The 15,190-nt window shown below is 43.0% G+C and overlaps 1 protein-coding gene across 4 annotated transcripts in view; it reads left to right on the top strand.

The window, feature by feature from the left end:
* The first annotated feature begins 1,028 nt into the window (after positions 1 to 1,028).
* The window catches only part of DNM1L (dynamin 1 like), a 41,624-nt gene continuing 27,462 nt past the window's right edge, over positions 1,029 to 15,190 (top strand). For all 4 annotated transcript variants that reach the window (XM_075429253.1, XM_075429255.1, XM_075429254.1 and 1 more), the window contains exons 1-2: positions 1,029 to 1,223; positions 14,251 to 14,398. In XM_075429253.1, coding sequence (XP_075285368.1) covers positions 1,122 to 1,223; positions 14,251 to 14,398 — 250 coding nt within the window. In that variant the 5' untranslated portion in view covers positions 1,029 to 1,121. The remainder of the gene's footprint in view (positions 1,224 to 14,250; positions 14,399 to 15,190) is intronic.

A 15,190-nucleotide genomic window follows, 5' to 3' on the forward strand; every position in this document is an offset into this window, starting at 1 on the left:
TCCGGCAGCCGCCCCGGGCACACACCCACACACTGGCTGCCTGTGGTGCCTCAACTTGGGGGCCACACTGCTACTGGAGATGTCCAGAGGGGATCAGCTTCACAGAATCATAGAATCGTTAAGGTAGGAAAAGCCCTCTAAGATCATCACATCCAACCGTCACCCCAACACCACCATGCCTACTAAACCATATCCCCAAGTGCCACATCCACACGTTTTTTGAACACCTCCAGGGATGGGGACTCCACCACTGCCCTGGGCAGCCTGGTCCAAAGCCTCTTTCAGTAAAGAAATTTTTCCTCATCTCTAATCTAAACCTCCCCTGACGCAACTTGAGGCCATTGCCTCTCGTCCTGTCACTAGTTACCTGGGAGAAGAGACCAACACCTGCCTCACTACACCCTCCTGTCAGGTAGCTGTAGAGAGCAGTAAGGTCCCCCCTCAGCCTCCTCTTCTCCAGACTAAACAGCCCCAGTTCCCTCAGCCGCTCCTCATCAGACTTGTTCTCTAGACCCCTCACCAGCCTCGCTGCCCTTCTCTGGACATGCTCCAGCCCCTCAATGTCCTTCTTGCAGTGAGGGGCCCAAAACCAAACACAGTACTCGAGGTGTGGCCTCACCAGTGCCAAGTACAGGGGCACAATCACTTCCCTGCTCCTGCTGGCCACACCATGGCTGGTACAAGCCAGGATGCCCTTGGCCTTCTTGGCCAGCTGGGCACACTGCTGGCTCATGTTCAGCCGCCTGTTGACCAGCACCCCAAGGTCCTTTTCCGCCAGGCAGCTTTCCAGCCACTCCTCCCCAAGCCTGTAGCAGTGCATGGGGTTGTTGTGACCCAAGTGCAGGACCTGGCACTTGGCCTTATCGAACCTCATGCAGCCGGCCTCGGCCCATCGACCCGCGCTCCCCTCCTCGGGGCCTGCCCCCTGCACTACAACTCCCATCATGCCCGGCGGCGCCTCCGCCCGGCGGGCGCGCACAGCCTGCTGGGGGCCGCGGCGTGCGCGGGGGCCAGCGCCAATGGCGGCAGGCGGCGGAGGGGGGCGGCTGACGGGAGCGCCGTAGCCCGTCGCGCCCATTCATCGCCGACGCCTTCCCCGGCCCCGGGCCGCTCCCGCCGCCATGGAGGCGCTGATCCCGGTGATCAACAAGCTGCAGGACGTCTTCAACACGGTGGGGGCCGACATCATCCAGCTGCCGCAGATCGTGGTGGTGGGCACGCAGGTGAGGCGAGGCGGGGCGGGCCGGGCCGGGCCGGGCTGAGGGAGAGGAAGAGGGCGGCGCGGGCCCTTGCCGCCCTGAGGGCAAAGTCGAGGCGTTCATCGCGTCTCGGTGCTGCTGACCCGCGGTCGCCTCCGCCAAGGGCACGGGGGGACGCGGGCAGACGAGGGCGGCCGGGGCGGGCGGACGCCCGCCCCGGCCGCCCTCGTCTGCCCACGTCCCCCCCCGGGCTCCCCTGCCTCCCCGCCATTTGCCGTGGGAGCGGCTCTACCACCGCCCTCCCTCCCCTTCGTGCTTCTCGGTAGCGGTTTGAACGGCCGAGGAGCTTTCGAGGGCTGCCGGGAGGGCCTGAGCCGCCACGCCTGTGCTTCAGTCACAGAATGACAGCATGGTCAGGGTTGGAAGGGACCTCTGTGGGTCACCCAGTCCAACCCCCTGCCGAAGCAGGGTCACCCAGAGCAGGCTGCACAGGACCTTGTCCAGGCGGGTCTTGAGTATCTCCAGAGAAGGAGACTCCACAGCCTCCCTGGGCAGCCTGGGCCAGGGCTCCGTCACCCTCAGAGGGAAGAAGTTCTTCCTCGTGTTCAGCTGGAGCTTCCTCTGCTTCAGTTTGTGCCCGTTGCCCCTTGTCCTGTCGCTGGGCACCACTGAAAAGAGTCTGGCCCCGTCCTCCTGGTACCCACCCTTGAGATATTTATAAGCATTTCTAAGGTCCCCTCTCAGCCTTCTCTTCTTCGGTCAGTGGCTTCCCTTTTTGGGCAGCCGGCATGAAGCGAGGGCTGAGTAAAAGGGATGTGGGGTCGGAACGGCATCTTGCAGGATCGTTTTCCCTTGCTGCGAGTTCTTCTGCCGTTTGGACCTCTTTTGTCTCAGCTGGTGATGGGGAACGAAGCTGAGAGGCGAAGGCAGCCTTTGTCGGCAGTAACGGTTACAACATGTGCATCTCAGCCCGGTAACGCTGCTGCTGGGCTCGGGGGTAGCTCAGACCCTTTCAGATCTGTTCAGATGGGGTGCCGTTCTTCAGCAAAACTTTTGGCAGGAGAACGTGTGTCACCAGAGCTGCAGCAGTCAGAAAGGAGTAGAAAGTGAAACGTTAAACACAACTAAAACTTGAAGTTAATGGATCTCTCTTCTTGTTCTTGTGAAATTAATGGTGTTTATTGAATGTGTGACGTTACTTGACAATAGCATGCCTACCTAAGGCAGTAATACCAGCTGCTCTCCATCAGGGAGTTAATTCTGTGACTTCAAACACAAGCTGTACGTTTAAAGCTTGCACATTGCTGAAGCATGGGATAGGTTTGCTCGAAGCCAGCTACAGTGTCAAACTGGTTGTGAGGCAGCCGGCTGGCATTCTGTTTTACCAACATAAATCAGATCGATTGATTAACTTTGTATCAGTCACTTTATAAAATACTTCCAAAATACTTAAATTGGGTGGGTGAGACTTTGCATTGGTAAGCTATATTAGGTACTCACTATTTTTGTAGCTGGCAGGAATCTATCATGTTATGAAGACATTTAGTCTCCTTAACATTAAAATTCATATGAACACACTGTTTTTTTGCTTGGTGGTGCTTTTTTGTTTGTTTTAATTTAGTTCTGAAACAGAAAGTGCAAGGCAGAGGTGTGGCATCTTTCTGTGTAAAACTAATAAAGTATCTTTTTCTGTTTCACTTTATGAAATGCATTGAAATGGGATTTTTTTGTTTGTTTGTTTTCATCCTTTTAAACAACTTTGTCCAAGTTAACTTTTTGTTTGTACAGTAGGTACTGAGAGTTAAGATAGTGTGACATTCATTAGACTTCAATAGTCTACCTGTCTGTATTAGTATCTATTCAGTGCTGTACTCAGTATATTCATAAAAACACTTGAATTAATGTGATGTTTCTTAGCATGCCAACAAAAAGTCTTTTGTAGACTCCAGGAAAAGATACAGCAAAATGTCTAACAAGCTGTATCTTGTTTTTTTGTTGTGTTTCTAGTCTAAGTTGTTGGAAGAATGAATTGTCTTTACTGACATGATAATTCTGTAGATGGTCATTTTATGCAATGAGTCTTAAAAGAATTGAAATAAAATTTTATTATTTTACTTATTTGAAGTTAATTTATTGTAGACCAGATTTCTGGAGATGTCTTGCGTATGGGCTCAGAGCTGATAGTTTTGCTGCTAGTAGCTTGCTGCCATGGTTTTTTGAAATCTGCCTTGAAACAATTTTGTTTCTTGAAGTATTTTTGATTAAGTGCTCTGTGGCTTTTAGGTTTGTTCACACAGTTGTTTTGTATGTAGCCTACTGGCATATGCAGTTTTTACTTCTTCTTTGAATAATACTCACAAACAATTTGGAATTTTGCACCTCCGTTTTTGTTTGTGGGAGACAAATGGTACCAGTTAAGATTTTTGTAACTCTGTTAATTGATTTATGCTTTTTTTTGCCTTCCAGTTTGCCTGTTGCTTTTCTTAAATGACCTTTTTGCATATTCAGCAAAGAGAAGAAGAATGCTTTTTTATGTAGTTTTTGCTGTTTATTTTTCTCACCTGTTCTGTATCTGTTCTCTACCTGTTTATTGTTTTGTGCTTGTGTCTTTCCTCAGTTCTCATTTTTTTCTATTTCTGTGCATCAAGTTAATTCATTCTTTTCTAGAGTATGTACAACTAGAAACTGCTTATAATCCTTAATTTAGCTTTAAATGTTTTCTGTTTCCCATGTCCCCTTTGCACCTCCTCTGTTGGTTTGGGATTGGTTTCCAACTGTCCTTGTGTTCTGAGCAATTGACGTGTCTTAATTTTAACTCTTGCTAGTTGGATTTTGGTACTAATACAAAGTATTTCTCAGTAAACTTTACACATTTAGATGACCTCTCACAGTTGTTCTGCTAGTGGTGTTTCTGTGACTCAGTCATGTGAGAATTCCTTCTCATTCTCCACATAAATACCATGTAAGTTATTTCTGTATCCTAGTACAGGGTATGTTAAGAAAATTAAAGACTCTGTTCACTGCTGATAGAACTTGGAGGACACCCTCAGACTGCCAACTTTTCATCACTATTTCAGGGTTTTTTTGCCATTCCCAGCTAGATGTTCTATTTTTTTCCCACGATTTAGTACCTCAGTTCCGTTTTTAGAACTGTGTTACTGAAGTGCAAAAAAGCCATGCCCAGGCTGGGAATACTACATCAACAATCTTTGTTCAGTATGCTGTGATACCCAACCTTCTGATGTCTTTTACAGAAATGCTTTGTGATTTGTACTTGTAAGGGATGACAAGGTGGTGCTGAAATGCCTCAGCTAAACGCATTAAAGCTATAATAAAAGGAGGCAAGGGGAAGAAAAGAAGTTTGGTTAGTTATGGCCTTTTGTAAGTTAAGGGCCCATAGATAGTGCCACAAAAATGAAATGCCTCCAGTATGAAAGTGGGCATTAGTTTTAGAATAAATTAAAAAAAAAACCAAACAACAAACAACAAAAACTCTGCCTAGAGATTTGTAAAAATGAATTGCCTTTATTTTTTTCAGGTCATTAATTCTTGGAATCTGTTTTGGGTTTTTAGAAGTCATTGACCTAGTGGTATACAAACTTTAGTGTCAGCTTTGTAGCAAAGTTCTTCCAATACTGACATTATAAAAACAATTTGTGGGCTTTATTTGCACTTGGTAGTGTTGATTTTAGTAGAGACGTCATGGTGAAATTGATCTAGCAGTTCATTAAATTCACAGTTAGATTTTTAGAGGACCTTTCTGGTGTATGTTTATATCGTACTTTTGCACAGTCTTCAGTTAATGCTGTTATGGGACTTGAAATGGGGAGGTGTAGTTTACAACATTTAACGTGGAGTGTTCTGTTGGGTGTTTTCATCCGAAGAGTTGTTTTGTTAGCCTCTGTGATTGGCTCACGAATGAGCATCACGTTTATTTCTCTTTTTGCTGTTTGGAAGAAGTGTCTTGTTTGATATTTCAATGCTAAACCAATTTTTGTTGCCAAGGAGGAAAGTTTCTTGATCTGAGATAACGGATAGCCTGAGCATTTGAATATATATAACTGTATATTCTTTTAGGCTAAACAGTTAGGGTGGTAATTTGCCTGTTAAGAAGTTGACAGCAGCGGGAAGCTACTGTACAGTCCTGGATACTGGGATGAGGAGAAGGATCCAGTGGATGCTGTATTGGAAGTACCCGGTTTGAGAGGGACTGGCGTTGTGGTCTTAAACGTCAGATGCTCTACAGAGCTTCTGTCATCTTTCCCTGTCAGGGAGGGTCAGGGGAACAGAAATTTAAGCCACTTCAGCTTCTTCAGTTTATTCAATGCGTCCTACATTGTGTTGGCAAAAAGCCAGTTGTAGGTGATGGAAACTCCAGCGTGTACCAAGCAACCATGAAAACCCCATGCTCAAAAACCATGAAAACCCCCAAGCTCAACTCAGGAATGGCTTCCTTGCTCCTCTCTTGGTTTGTGGGTTTTTTTGTGGTGTGTGGTTTTTTGTTGGTTTGTTTTTTTTTTTTTGTCCAGGGATCTTTCCTGAGATTTCAAGCAGATGCAAAAAGACATTTGTTTCTACATTTGTAAAAGGGTATGTAACTAGAGTTACTGGCTATGACGGCTGGAGAGAGCTTCCTTTTTCTCCCAAATGTTTTGTAAACTTCCTGGTTTGTGGGGTTTTTTTTGTTTGTTTTGATATCTGACGTTGATTGTATCTGGTTTTGGGCATAACTGTTTTCCTTTTTGCCATCCCTTCCTCCTGTCACATCATACTCTGACTGTTCTGGTTGCTGTTTCAGACAAGCAGCAAAGTGAAGCTGACATTAATTTGCTGTTTACGTTTCCCAGACATAATCCAAGTTTTGCTGCTAAAGTTATATAGTGCAAACAACATCTGGCATTGTGCTGTTTCTTTTCTCTGATGGGCATCTCTTGGTTTCTGAAGAGCTATACTTTTTAGATCCTGAAGGCTTCTGTGATTGGAAGGATGGCATTTTCACTGTGTCTATGTACAGACTTTGTATGAACTAAAATAAAATTATAGGTCTGTGATCCAGCCTTTAATTTCTACAGATTTTTAATATGAAGGCAACATTAAGTATCTTTTAAATGAAAATACTGATTTTATTGTTTGCAAACACCCAGTTATTTTGGAAGAGTGAAGAGAATAATACACAGTTGTAGAAGGATGTGAATGAAGTGGTATGTCCCACCCGGCCTCCTCCCAGTTTCGTATGCTTACGGCCAGGGTCCTGTTCATCATATGATTGGCAATGGCTTTTCTTGGAGAACTGTATTTAAATTAGAATGGATGGATCTTGTGTCTTGTCCACAGGGGACAGTGCAAAGGTGTTGTGGCAAGGCAAGGTTTTGTTAGTAGAGCGGCTACAGGGCTGGCTTCTGTGAGAAAGCTGCAAGAAGCTTCTCCCGTGTCTGATAAAGCCAGTGCCAGCCGGCTCTAACATGGACCCGCCGCTGGCCAAGGCCAAGCCCATCAGCGACGGCAGCAGCGCCTCTGGAATAACAGATTTAAGAAGGGGAGAAACCTGTGGAAAAATGGCAGTCGAGAGAGAGGTGTGAGATCATGTGAGAGAAACAACTCTGCAGACACCAAGGTCAGTGAAGAAGGAGCGGAAAGACGTGCTCCAGGCGCCAGAGCAGAGACTTTTCCCCTGCAGCCTGTGATGAAGACCATGGTGAGGCAGGCTGTTCCCCTGCAGCCCATGGAGGTCCACGGGGGAGCAGATCTCCACCTGCAGCCCATGCAAGACCCCACACCGGAGCAGGTGGATGCCTGAAGGAGGCTGTGACCCTATGGGGAGCCCGCAATGGAGCCGACTCCTGCCAGGACCTGCAGACTCGTGGAGAGAGGAGCCCACGCCGGAGCAGGTTTGCTGGCAGGGCTTGTGACCCCGTGGGGGACCCACGCTGGAGCAGCCTGTTCCTGAAGGACTGCACCCTGTGGGAAGGACCCACACTGGGGCAGTTCGTGAAGAGCTGCAGCCCGTGGGAAGGACTCATGTTGGAGAAGTTTGTGGAGAACTGTCTCCCGTGAGAGGGACCTCGTGCTGGAGCAGGGGCAGAGTGTGAGGAGTCCTCCCCCCGAGGAGGAAGGAGCGGCAGAGACAACGTGTGATGAACTGACCGCCACCCCCATTCCCTGTCCCTCTGTGCTGCTCAGGGGGAGGAAGTAGAGAAACGGGAGTGAAGTTGAGCCCAGGAAGAAGGGAGGGGTGAGGGGAAGGTGTTTTAAGATCTAGTTTTATTTCTCATTATCCTACTCTGATTTGATTGGTGATAAATTAAACTTCTCCCCAAGTTCAATGTGTTTTGTCCATGACGGTAATTGATGAGTGATCTCTCCCTGTCCTTATCTCGACCCACAAGCTTTCATCATATTTCCTCTCCCCTGTCCAGTTGGGGAGGGGGAGTGATAGAACTGTTTTGGTGGGGTCTTGGTATTTATCCAGGCTAAACCAAAACAAAAGAAGACATGTTTTCAGGAAAATGAAGGGGAAGAGTGTTAAAGCAGATACGCCTGGCAAATGTGTTTCAGAATCTGGAGAAAAAATGGCTGTGTAGTTAGTTCTTGGAAAAGTTTTGTTCATATAGTAGCCAGAAGGTTGACTGCCTTTCTCTTAGTTTTTATTTTTTTATCTCTGTTGTTTAGAACTTTTTAAATTTGAAGATACAAATTTGGTTTGTTTTGATTAATTTTACTGAAAAAGTAATTAATATAGTAGTATAAGCAATACTACATAAGGTCAGTTAATATGGCTTTGAAATGTGGATCTTCAAATACCACAGTTCCATGATGTAACTTCTCTAAGTTCTGTACTCGTTTCTAATTACAAGTGTTTTTTTTTTTTCTTAAGTGTATTACTGGAGGACTTTGGGAATTAATGTATTGACAAAGAATACATCTGCAAATCTTTTATCTGTTTGCTGTTGTTTGGCATGTATCTACATTTAGATGTGCTGTAAGTACAGGATTCCTGACGAATTTTGACTGAGCTGTGCAGTTTTTGTCTTTCCTTACTACTTGTACATACGCTGTCTTTTGTGGAGGAGGTTCCTGTGGCTTGCAGTTTCTTCCTGACTGATTCAGGAAAGCTTTCTGTTCGAGTGAATGGGGAATGGCCTGCAGGAACAACAGTCTTGTAATCCAGACAAGATCTTTCATAGAGAAAATGTATTTTGCAGCAGCCAGCAGTGCATTATGCTGGTTTCACTGCTTTCTCAAGTTGAGATCAGCCTGGTGGCCCTTCTGCATCTTGCTAGAAGTATAATTTTGCTGCAGAGAATGTCTTACAGTGATTCATTGGGCCTGCTTACAACTTCAAAATTCTCTTCTGATTAGTAAATACATTTTTAAATTTGTTGGTTGTTTAGAACCAGCCTATCTTGGGGTGTCCCTAGTACACATAGGAAAATTTTTCCACAACAGCTGTTCCAAATGAAACAGTCCTCTTGGGGAACTGCTCTGAAATTGCATGTATGCTGACCTTTTATTTCAGAATAATTCATGATTGCAAAACAAGCAAAGAAGAAAAATCTTGCTGCTCTTTAGTTAGAGCATGCTGAACTCTTCCAGGACAGCTACGGCAGAGAACTTCTTTTCAAAGCACCCGTCTGGGTAATATTCCTGTGGATGAGATCTCAGGAAAAATGCATTAGCTTGTGTTTCCCAGTAATAGAATTAAAATTTAGTGAACTTTATATGTATGTATTGCTAAGAGCATGATTTGGCCAGCAGGACTCTTACAGTTCCTGTATGACAGAAACTGCAAAATTACCACCATTCTACCTTAGGTGTCAGAGTAGGTGCATTGCTTTTCTTAAGAGAATCCTTGAGGAATTACTATGTCTCACTGAGAAATCTCTTCTGCTTAGCAGTTCCTTACTGTCATTCTCAAGTGTTTGTTACTGTTGTGCCACTGAAGAAGTCATAGGGAATACTGGCATCACTGCCTCTGTATTTTCTTGTGCTGTCCTGCAGTACATCTGTATTGTGTTGCAGGAGTTCTTTGCAGTTTTTTCCTGTTTGATCAGATAATAAAAAATTTGTCGGTTTGTCCTACCAGAAGCCATGAACAAAATTTACACCCCTTGCAACCAATTTCTTGTTGGCAGTTCTCAAGTAGTTTATTGGACATGTTTCCTTATGAGGTTTTTTTTCCACAGATGATTTATTTCACATTGGCTCCACAAAGCGATTATGAAGTCGAAAGACAGACAGCAGGAAGGCAGCAGATTCTTGTAAGATGACTTGAAATTTGTTGCAGCCAATACAAGTCCATTATCTTTTTAATAATACTTGAAATATGCAACAATCTGAGCAAATGAGTGTAAAAAAAAAATCTCGTGGTTCTTGTCCATCAGTGAGACTCCAGGTGAGTTTTGTGTTTATTGCCTTCTTGCTGCAGGGACCTCATAGGAATAAGAGCAGACTTGGGCTTACTTGCTGAGCTAATTGGATAGATCCAGTGAATTACAGAGCAGTGAAGCTCAAGAGACCTGGCATGCCTTTAAGGACAGCCTCGCTGGAGCACAAAACAGTAGTCCATACAAATGCCCAGGAAAACGGGTATACATGTGAGGAGAGCAGTGTGGAGGAAACTCCTGACTGAGCGTCAACACAGAAGACTCGTGCAGGAGGTGGAAGTGAGGACGAGCTCGCTTAAGGATATAAAAATTCTGCCTGCATATGCAGAGATAGCATTAAGAAAGACGACATTCTGCTAGAGTTGAAACTGGTAAGGGACATCAAAGGCAAGAAGAACTTCCCGCACTGCATCAGCAGTTAAAGAAGAAAAAAGACAAACAAGAGAAATACAGGCTTGCTGCTGACTGTGACAGGTGATTTAGTACCAGTAAATATGAACAAGGCTGAGGCACCTGGTGCTTTCTTTGCCTTGGTCTTCACCAGCAGGGTCTTCTAGGCCTCTGTACCTGTAGACTGGGCTCAGAGTGGAGGGTAACTGTAAACAGTGGAAGGGGATTGGGTCAGGGTTCTCTTTTGGATGTGGAGGAGGCATCTTTGCATGCTGTTGGATGCAGGGTGCAAGTCTTCTAAGATCAGAACTTGGAGAAAGAATTAAGAAAGCCAGTGAAGTAAATGTTGGGGATGAATGAATGGTTGTTCATAGTGTTACTTCAGAATTTGCTATATGGAGTTTGGCTTGCTTGCCAACAGCCCTGAAGTGTTTTTGAAAGCAACATCTCTAGCTGGTAATGAAGGTGGACAATTATAAAGTTGGACTGCTCTCTACTGCTTCTGAATTCCTGAAAAATGTGGCTAGTAATACAGCAGGTTGCAAACCAAATTTTCTCATAAGAATTAGTGGAATGAATGGGAGCAAATGCCTTTTGATACACAAGTGCACACAGTTGAAATATGCAGGGACACATAAAGATGAAATGAAGGATAGGGAGGCAGAAGCAAGATCATTAGGACTGTTGAACAATAGAGATGCTGACTTTTTGGAGTGGATCACAATTCTTGTAGATCACAGCTTTTTAGTTTGTGAGAGTGAGTGGACAGTTGTTTCCCTGTTATTCTGCCCTTCATCCTTGATTGTTTTAGATTAACCTGAAGATGGTGTCGACAATGATGAAAGTGTAACTGTTCAGGAGGCAGTAAGAAAGCTGATAAGATTTACATCATATATACTGTCGGTGTGTATTGAAATATGGTGTTTAAGTCCCTGTGTGCATCGTCTCTGCTTGTCTTAGTACTTCTGGGAAAATTGTTTTGCCATCCATCAAATTCAGATGCTTATCTGTGAGGCTGATGATGGTTAACAGAGCAGGTGTTAAACACTCGGCAATGGAAGTTTGACACAGTGGTTAAAGAAGCAACAGACAGCAAGGTTTTTGTGTATTTGCCCTTTTTTTTTTCTGAGCAATCTATATGAAATTCCTTTAGATATCACAGCTTATAGATTTTTCAAATTAGGATCACCTATTAGGGTCCAGAGGAAAACGTGATTATCTGACACAAAAGGTTAGAATTTGTTAATGCTGTTCTGGACCCGTCATGAAATGAGTTTATGTGCTTAAAACTGTGGTGAGCATTCCAGTGAGATGACAAAACAAGTGTGATGCTGCTGCAGACTTTCTCCTTATAATTTTGTGGTACCTTTGGTCATCAGTATTAGTCTCTGTCTACATCTGTTTTATGAGGGACTGACTGTACTGAATTTGTGTGTGGAACACACCCCGTATCCCTCACTTTCCCCCACTGGCAGAAAAGGATCCCTCACTTTCCTGCACTGGCAGAAGAATTACTGCTTTCCTTGCCGTGTTTCCAGACAATTCTTGATAGTGGACGTGTATGGGGCCCAGATGAAGGAGTGCGTCATTAGGTACTACTGTATTATGTTCCACGAACAGATTGCTTTAATAAGGAACTGTAATGCAATTTGAAACAGATTTCCTGACGTGTGGAGTACTGTAGTGTCTCATCTAATGTATGACGTTGCAGTTGCAGAGGATCCAGATTGCTCCTTCTACACCCAAAGATAACTGTGGGATTGGTGTAAGACATAGTGTTTTAGTTCCGTATGTAGTTTGATGTATGCCCATCTCAGCTTCCTGCAGTACCTCTCTTTTGGAAAGACCAAACAATGAGCAGTAGCATGCAGCAGCTTGTCCTGTGGATTTTGGTTTGCTGTCTAGATGAGGTTCTTGGTAAGGACTTCAGCTATTTATTACTATCCTTTCTGTACTTGGATTATATGTTCAGGAGAAGCTGCTTCATCTAAGTCTCGCCTCCAGCCATTTGAGACTGAGTGATCATTTACCCATGTGTAAGAAATCTTACTTAAGAGAGGTTCAAAATATTTTTAACAAATGAAACCCTGGTGGTTTGTTTTTTTCTGCTCCCCCCCAGTGCAGCTAATAAACCTTTATCATGTCTCATCTTTTTGAGCAGGCATTCCACTTGTTTGAAATTATGAAGTTTGTGACGAAGTGGTTTGTGGTTTGTCACTCTGAAATGTATGTTGTTTCACATTCTGTAATATCAGTAGTTCTTCAGAAGTGTGCCACAGTGGGAGCTCTCAGGGAGGCTTCCAGAGCTAGTTCGTGCTTTGGCCAGATTGTTCTTCAGTTACTCGTTGCCCCATGTCTTGTCATAAGTTCCTTCTGTGGAAGGTGTCCAAAGTTGATTGGAGATGATCAGTTGAAGAAGAAAATTATTAATTACTTTTTTTGGGGAGTCTTCTGAAGCAAAAAATTTTAATGAGGCTATATTTCTGTTTCCTGTGACTCTGTCCTTCTCTTCCCTACTCTTTTTAGACAGTCGACCTCGCTGCTGTCAAACTTCACTTAGATTTGCTTTGAAAAATATACACAGTCTGCACTGGGTTTTTTGTTCACCTATTGAGACAAATGACAAAGTTGATAAAACAGAATTTTTCCATGTCATAAAGCATAGTTATTCAGTAAAGTGCTAGAAGAAAAGAAGGCTTTAATTTGTTACCGTTTTTCGAACTTTCTAGGGGTTTGGCTGTGTATTTTAATTTGTTTTGTGCTTCTGCATGCAAGTGCTATTTTAATAGGTTCTCGTGTAATGTGTTCCTGTCTTGACTTAGTGCACTGGTAGAAATGTGCTGATAGTGCTATGTTGCTCGATCTCTGCTGAGCTATTGTTCATTTTTAGAAAAGTCACCTAAGATGTCACTAAGTGTATGATATTTAAAAGATATTCAGTGTTGCTTTTATTTCATGTTGTGCTAGGTTATGTACTCACTTTATGATTTACTTGAAGTTTCGAATCTTTCAGAACTGGTAAGCTGAATTGAGGTTGCATGGCAGTAATGCACATTCTAGCTATCAGAAGCCTCTGTTGTTTTTTATTTTTGTTTTTTTAAGAGGATTGTAAGTAGCATTAATATAGAAACATGTCCTAGCTGACGGTGATGATTGTCAGAGCAGGTTTTCTCATGGCATGCCCATGTTGACTTTCCAGCTGCAGAAAACTGGAAGAGTTTAATACAATTTTATTAAAAAGACAAAATCTTATCAGTCAGACTTTCAAAGTGTTATATTGATATATCTGGGTCTATTGTTTGTTGTTAGTTTCAACATGGTAGTAGTCTTTAATCACTCTTAAAACCCACGTGTTCACAGCTGCTTATTGGACCACATAGCCCAATTGTGCATTTTATGCAAAAGTGCTACAGGAGAACGTTTTAAATGTAGACTCTCAAAGCGGATTTGTTACTTCACAGCCTTTAACCATTTCACAGCTTCTTACAGTTCGTTATTACATAGACAGGTGTTTGTAGTCAATTCAGTTATAAATACTTATATAAATACACACATAGAGAGGGTGGGAGAGACAGTATAAAACAATGTTTGTTTATACATTTAGAGTATAAAACAATGTCTGCACTTATGAAGTTGATATAATAAATTATAAAAAAAAGTAAGCTGAAAGGAATATAAGATTGTAATAGCTTATTGTCATCAAGTGTACATAGTTAATAACTTTTTGTATAATGCTCCTGTTAGTGTTAACATGGCCAGCCCATGTTAATACTAACAGAGGGTTAAATTCCCCAGTCTACAGAGAGAAGTGTTACTGCAAGATATTAGAAAATGACATAGTAGAAGACATAAAATTTCCTCCACATTAGAAAGAAAAATAATTTCTTGTTTTCCAAAAATGTTTTTGGAGAGTGTAATATTTGGGGTAGAGAATGTTAAATAGGATATGAATTTTTCTGAAATCTATGACGTGTTTATTTTATCCATGAGATAGAAAATACATCTATCTATATTTCTTTTGAGTGTCCTATGTCTTTTCAGTATCCCAAGCAGGTTTAGAGAGTTACTGGTTTATAGCAGACTTGTATCCTTTAGTGCCTATGCAGTATTATACCACTGTGTTAGATGCAGTGAGTCCATCGGATGCTCCTTCGGGCGCTGTGTAGCAGAGGACAGAATGGAGCATTGTTTGCAGGAGCGATGAAAGCAAGCTAAAACTAGCATGTTACAGTGTTTTGATGTTTAAGAAAATCATGTAGCTGTATTCCAATTTTCAGAGCAGTGGAAAGAGTTCTGTGTTGGAAAGTCTTGTGGGGAGGGATCTGCTCCCACGAGGTACTGGAGTTGTCACCCGGAGACCCCTTATTCTGCAGCTGGTGCATGTTTCCCCAGAGGATGGTCGGAAAACAGCTGGAGATGAAAATGGTAAGTGTGATCCAAGAGTGTGTTTTGCCTAGTAGGAAAGAGACTTTTAATCTTTCTTGTTCATTTGACTGAAATATCCGTTGTTGTAATCTGAAAACTCGAATGTGCTTTTTAAAATTTATTTGGAAAACACAGCTGTTACCACATCTGTTCTGTACATTTAGCAAATGTTGTGAAGTCAAAATCTTTTGGTTATTTAAGATGTCGTTAATGTTTTAAGCTTTTCTGTTTGTTCTTGGGAAATGCTTTTGAGAAAAGCAGGCCAAGAAAAGCATATCACTTAAAGTTCGTCTAAAATGCAGGGAGCATGATTTTCTTCTGTGTGTTTTTCTTCCCCTCCTCTTTTGCTGTATAAATAATAATGTTTTTCCTTGAGAGGATGAGTATGTGACATTTGAGAAGGAGGTTAGGAAATAGGTAAGTTCTGAATAGAGTGGAAGAAGAAGAAGTGAAAACAAACTTCTAGCAGATGCAAACAGAATTTAATGGGCACATTCTGTTGCTTACAGATGTTACCTTACTGGGCTTCACTGAGAGATTCCAAGTGCATCAAGAACACCGCTTAAATGTTCTGAAGCTGTCTAGTGTGAAGCTTGTGTCTTCTGTAGTGTTTCTATATTATCCTTCAGCAGATCAAGAAAGTAATCTCAGTTGTTCCTTGGGAGTTTAAACGCCCATTCTATACTAACTAGTGCTTTTGATCTTAGGAAAGAGCAGGAGGTGCATATCCACCTTCTGATCATAAGATAAATCCTGGCTTTTTGATGCAGACAGTGAAAAGTACACAGTCTT

This window comes from Opisthocomus hoazin, chromosome 8, assembly GCF_030867145.1.
Source record: "Opisthocomus hoazin isolate bOpiHoa1 chromosome 8, bOpiHoa1.hap1, whole genome shotgun sequence".
In the NCBI taxonomy this organism is placed as follows: Eukaryota; Metazoa; Chordata; class Aves; order Opisthocomiformes; family Opisthocomidae; genus Opisthocomus; species Opisthocomus hoazin.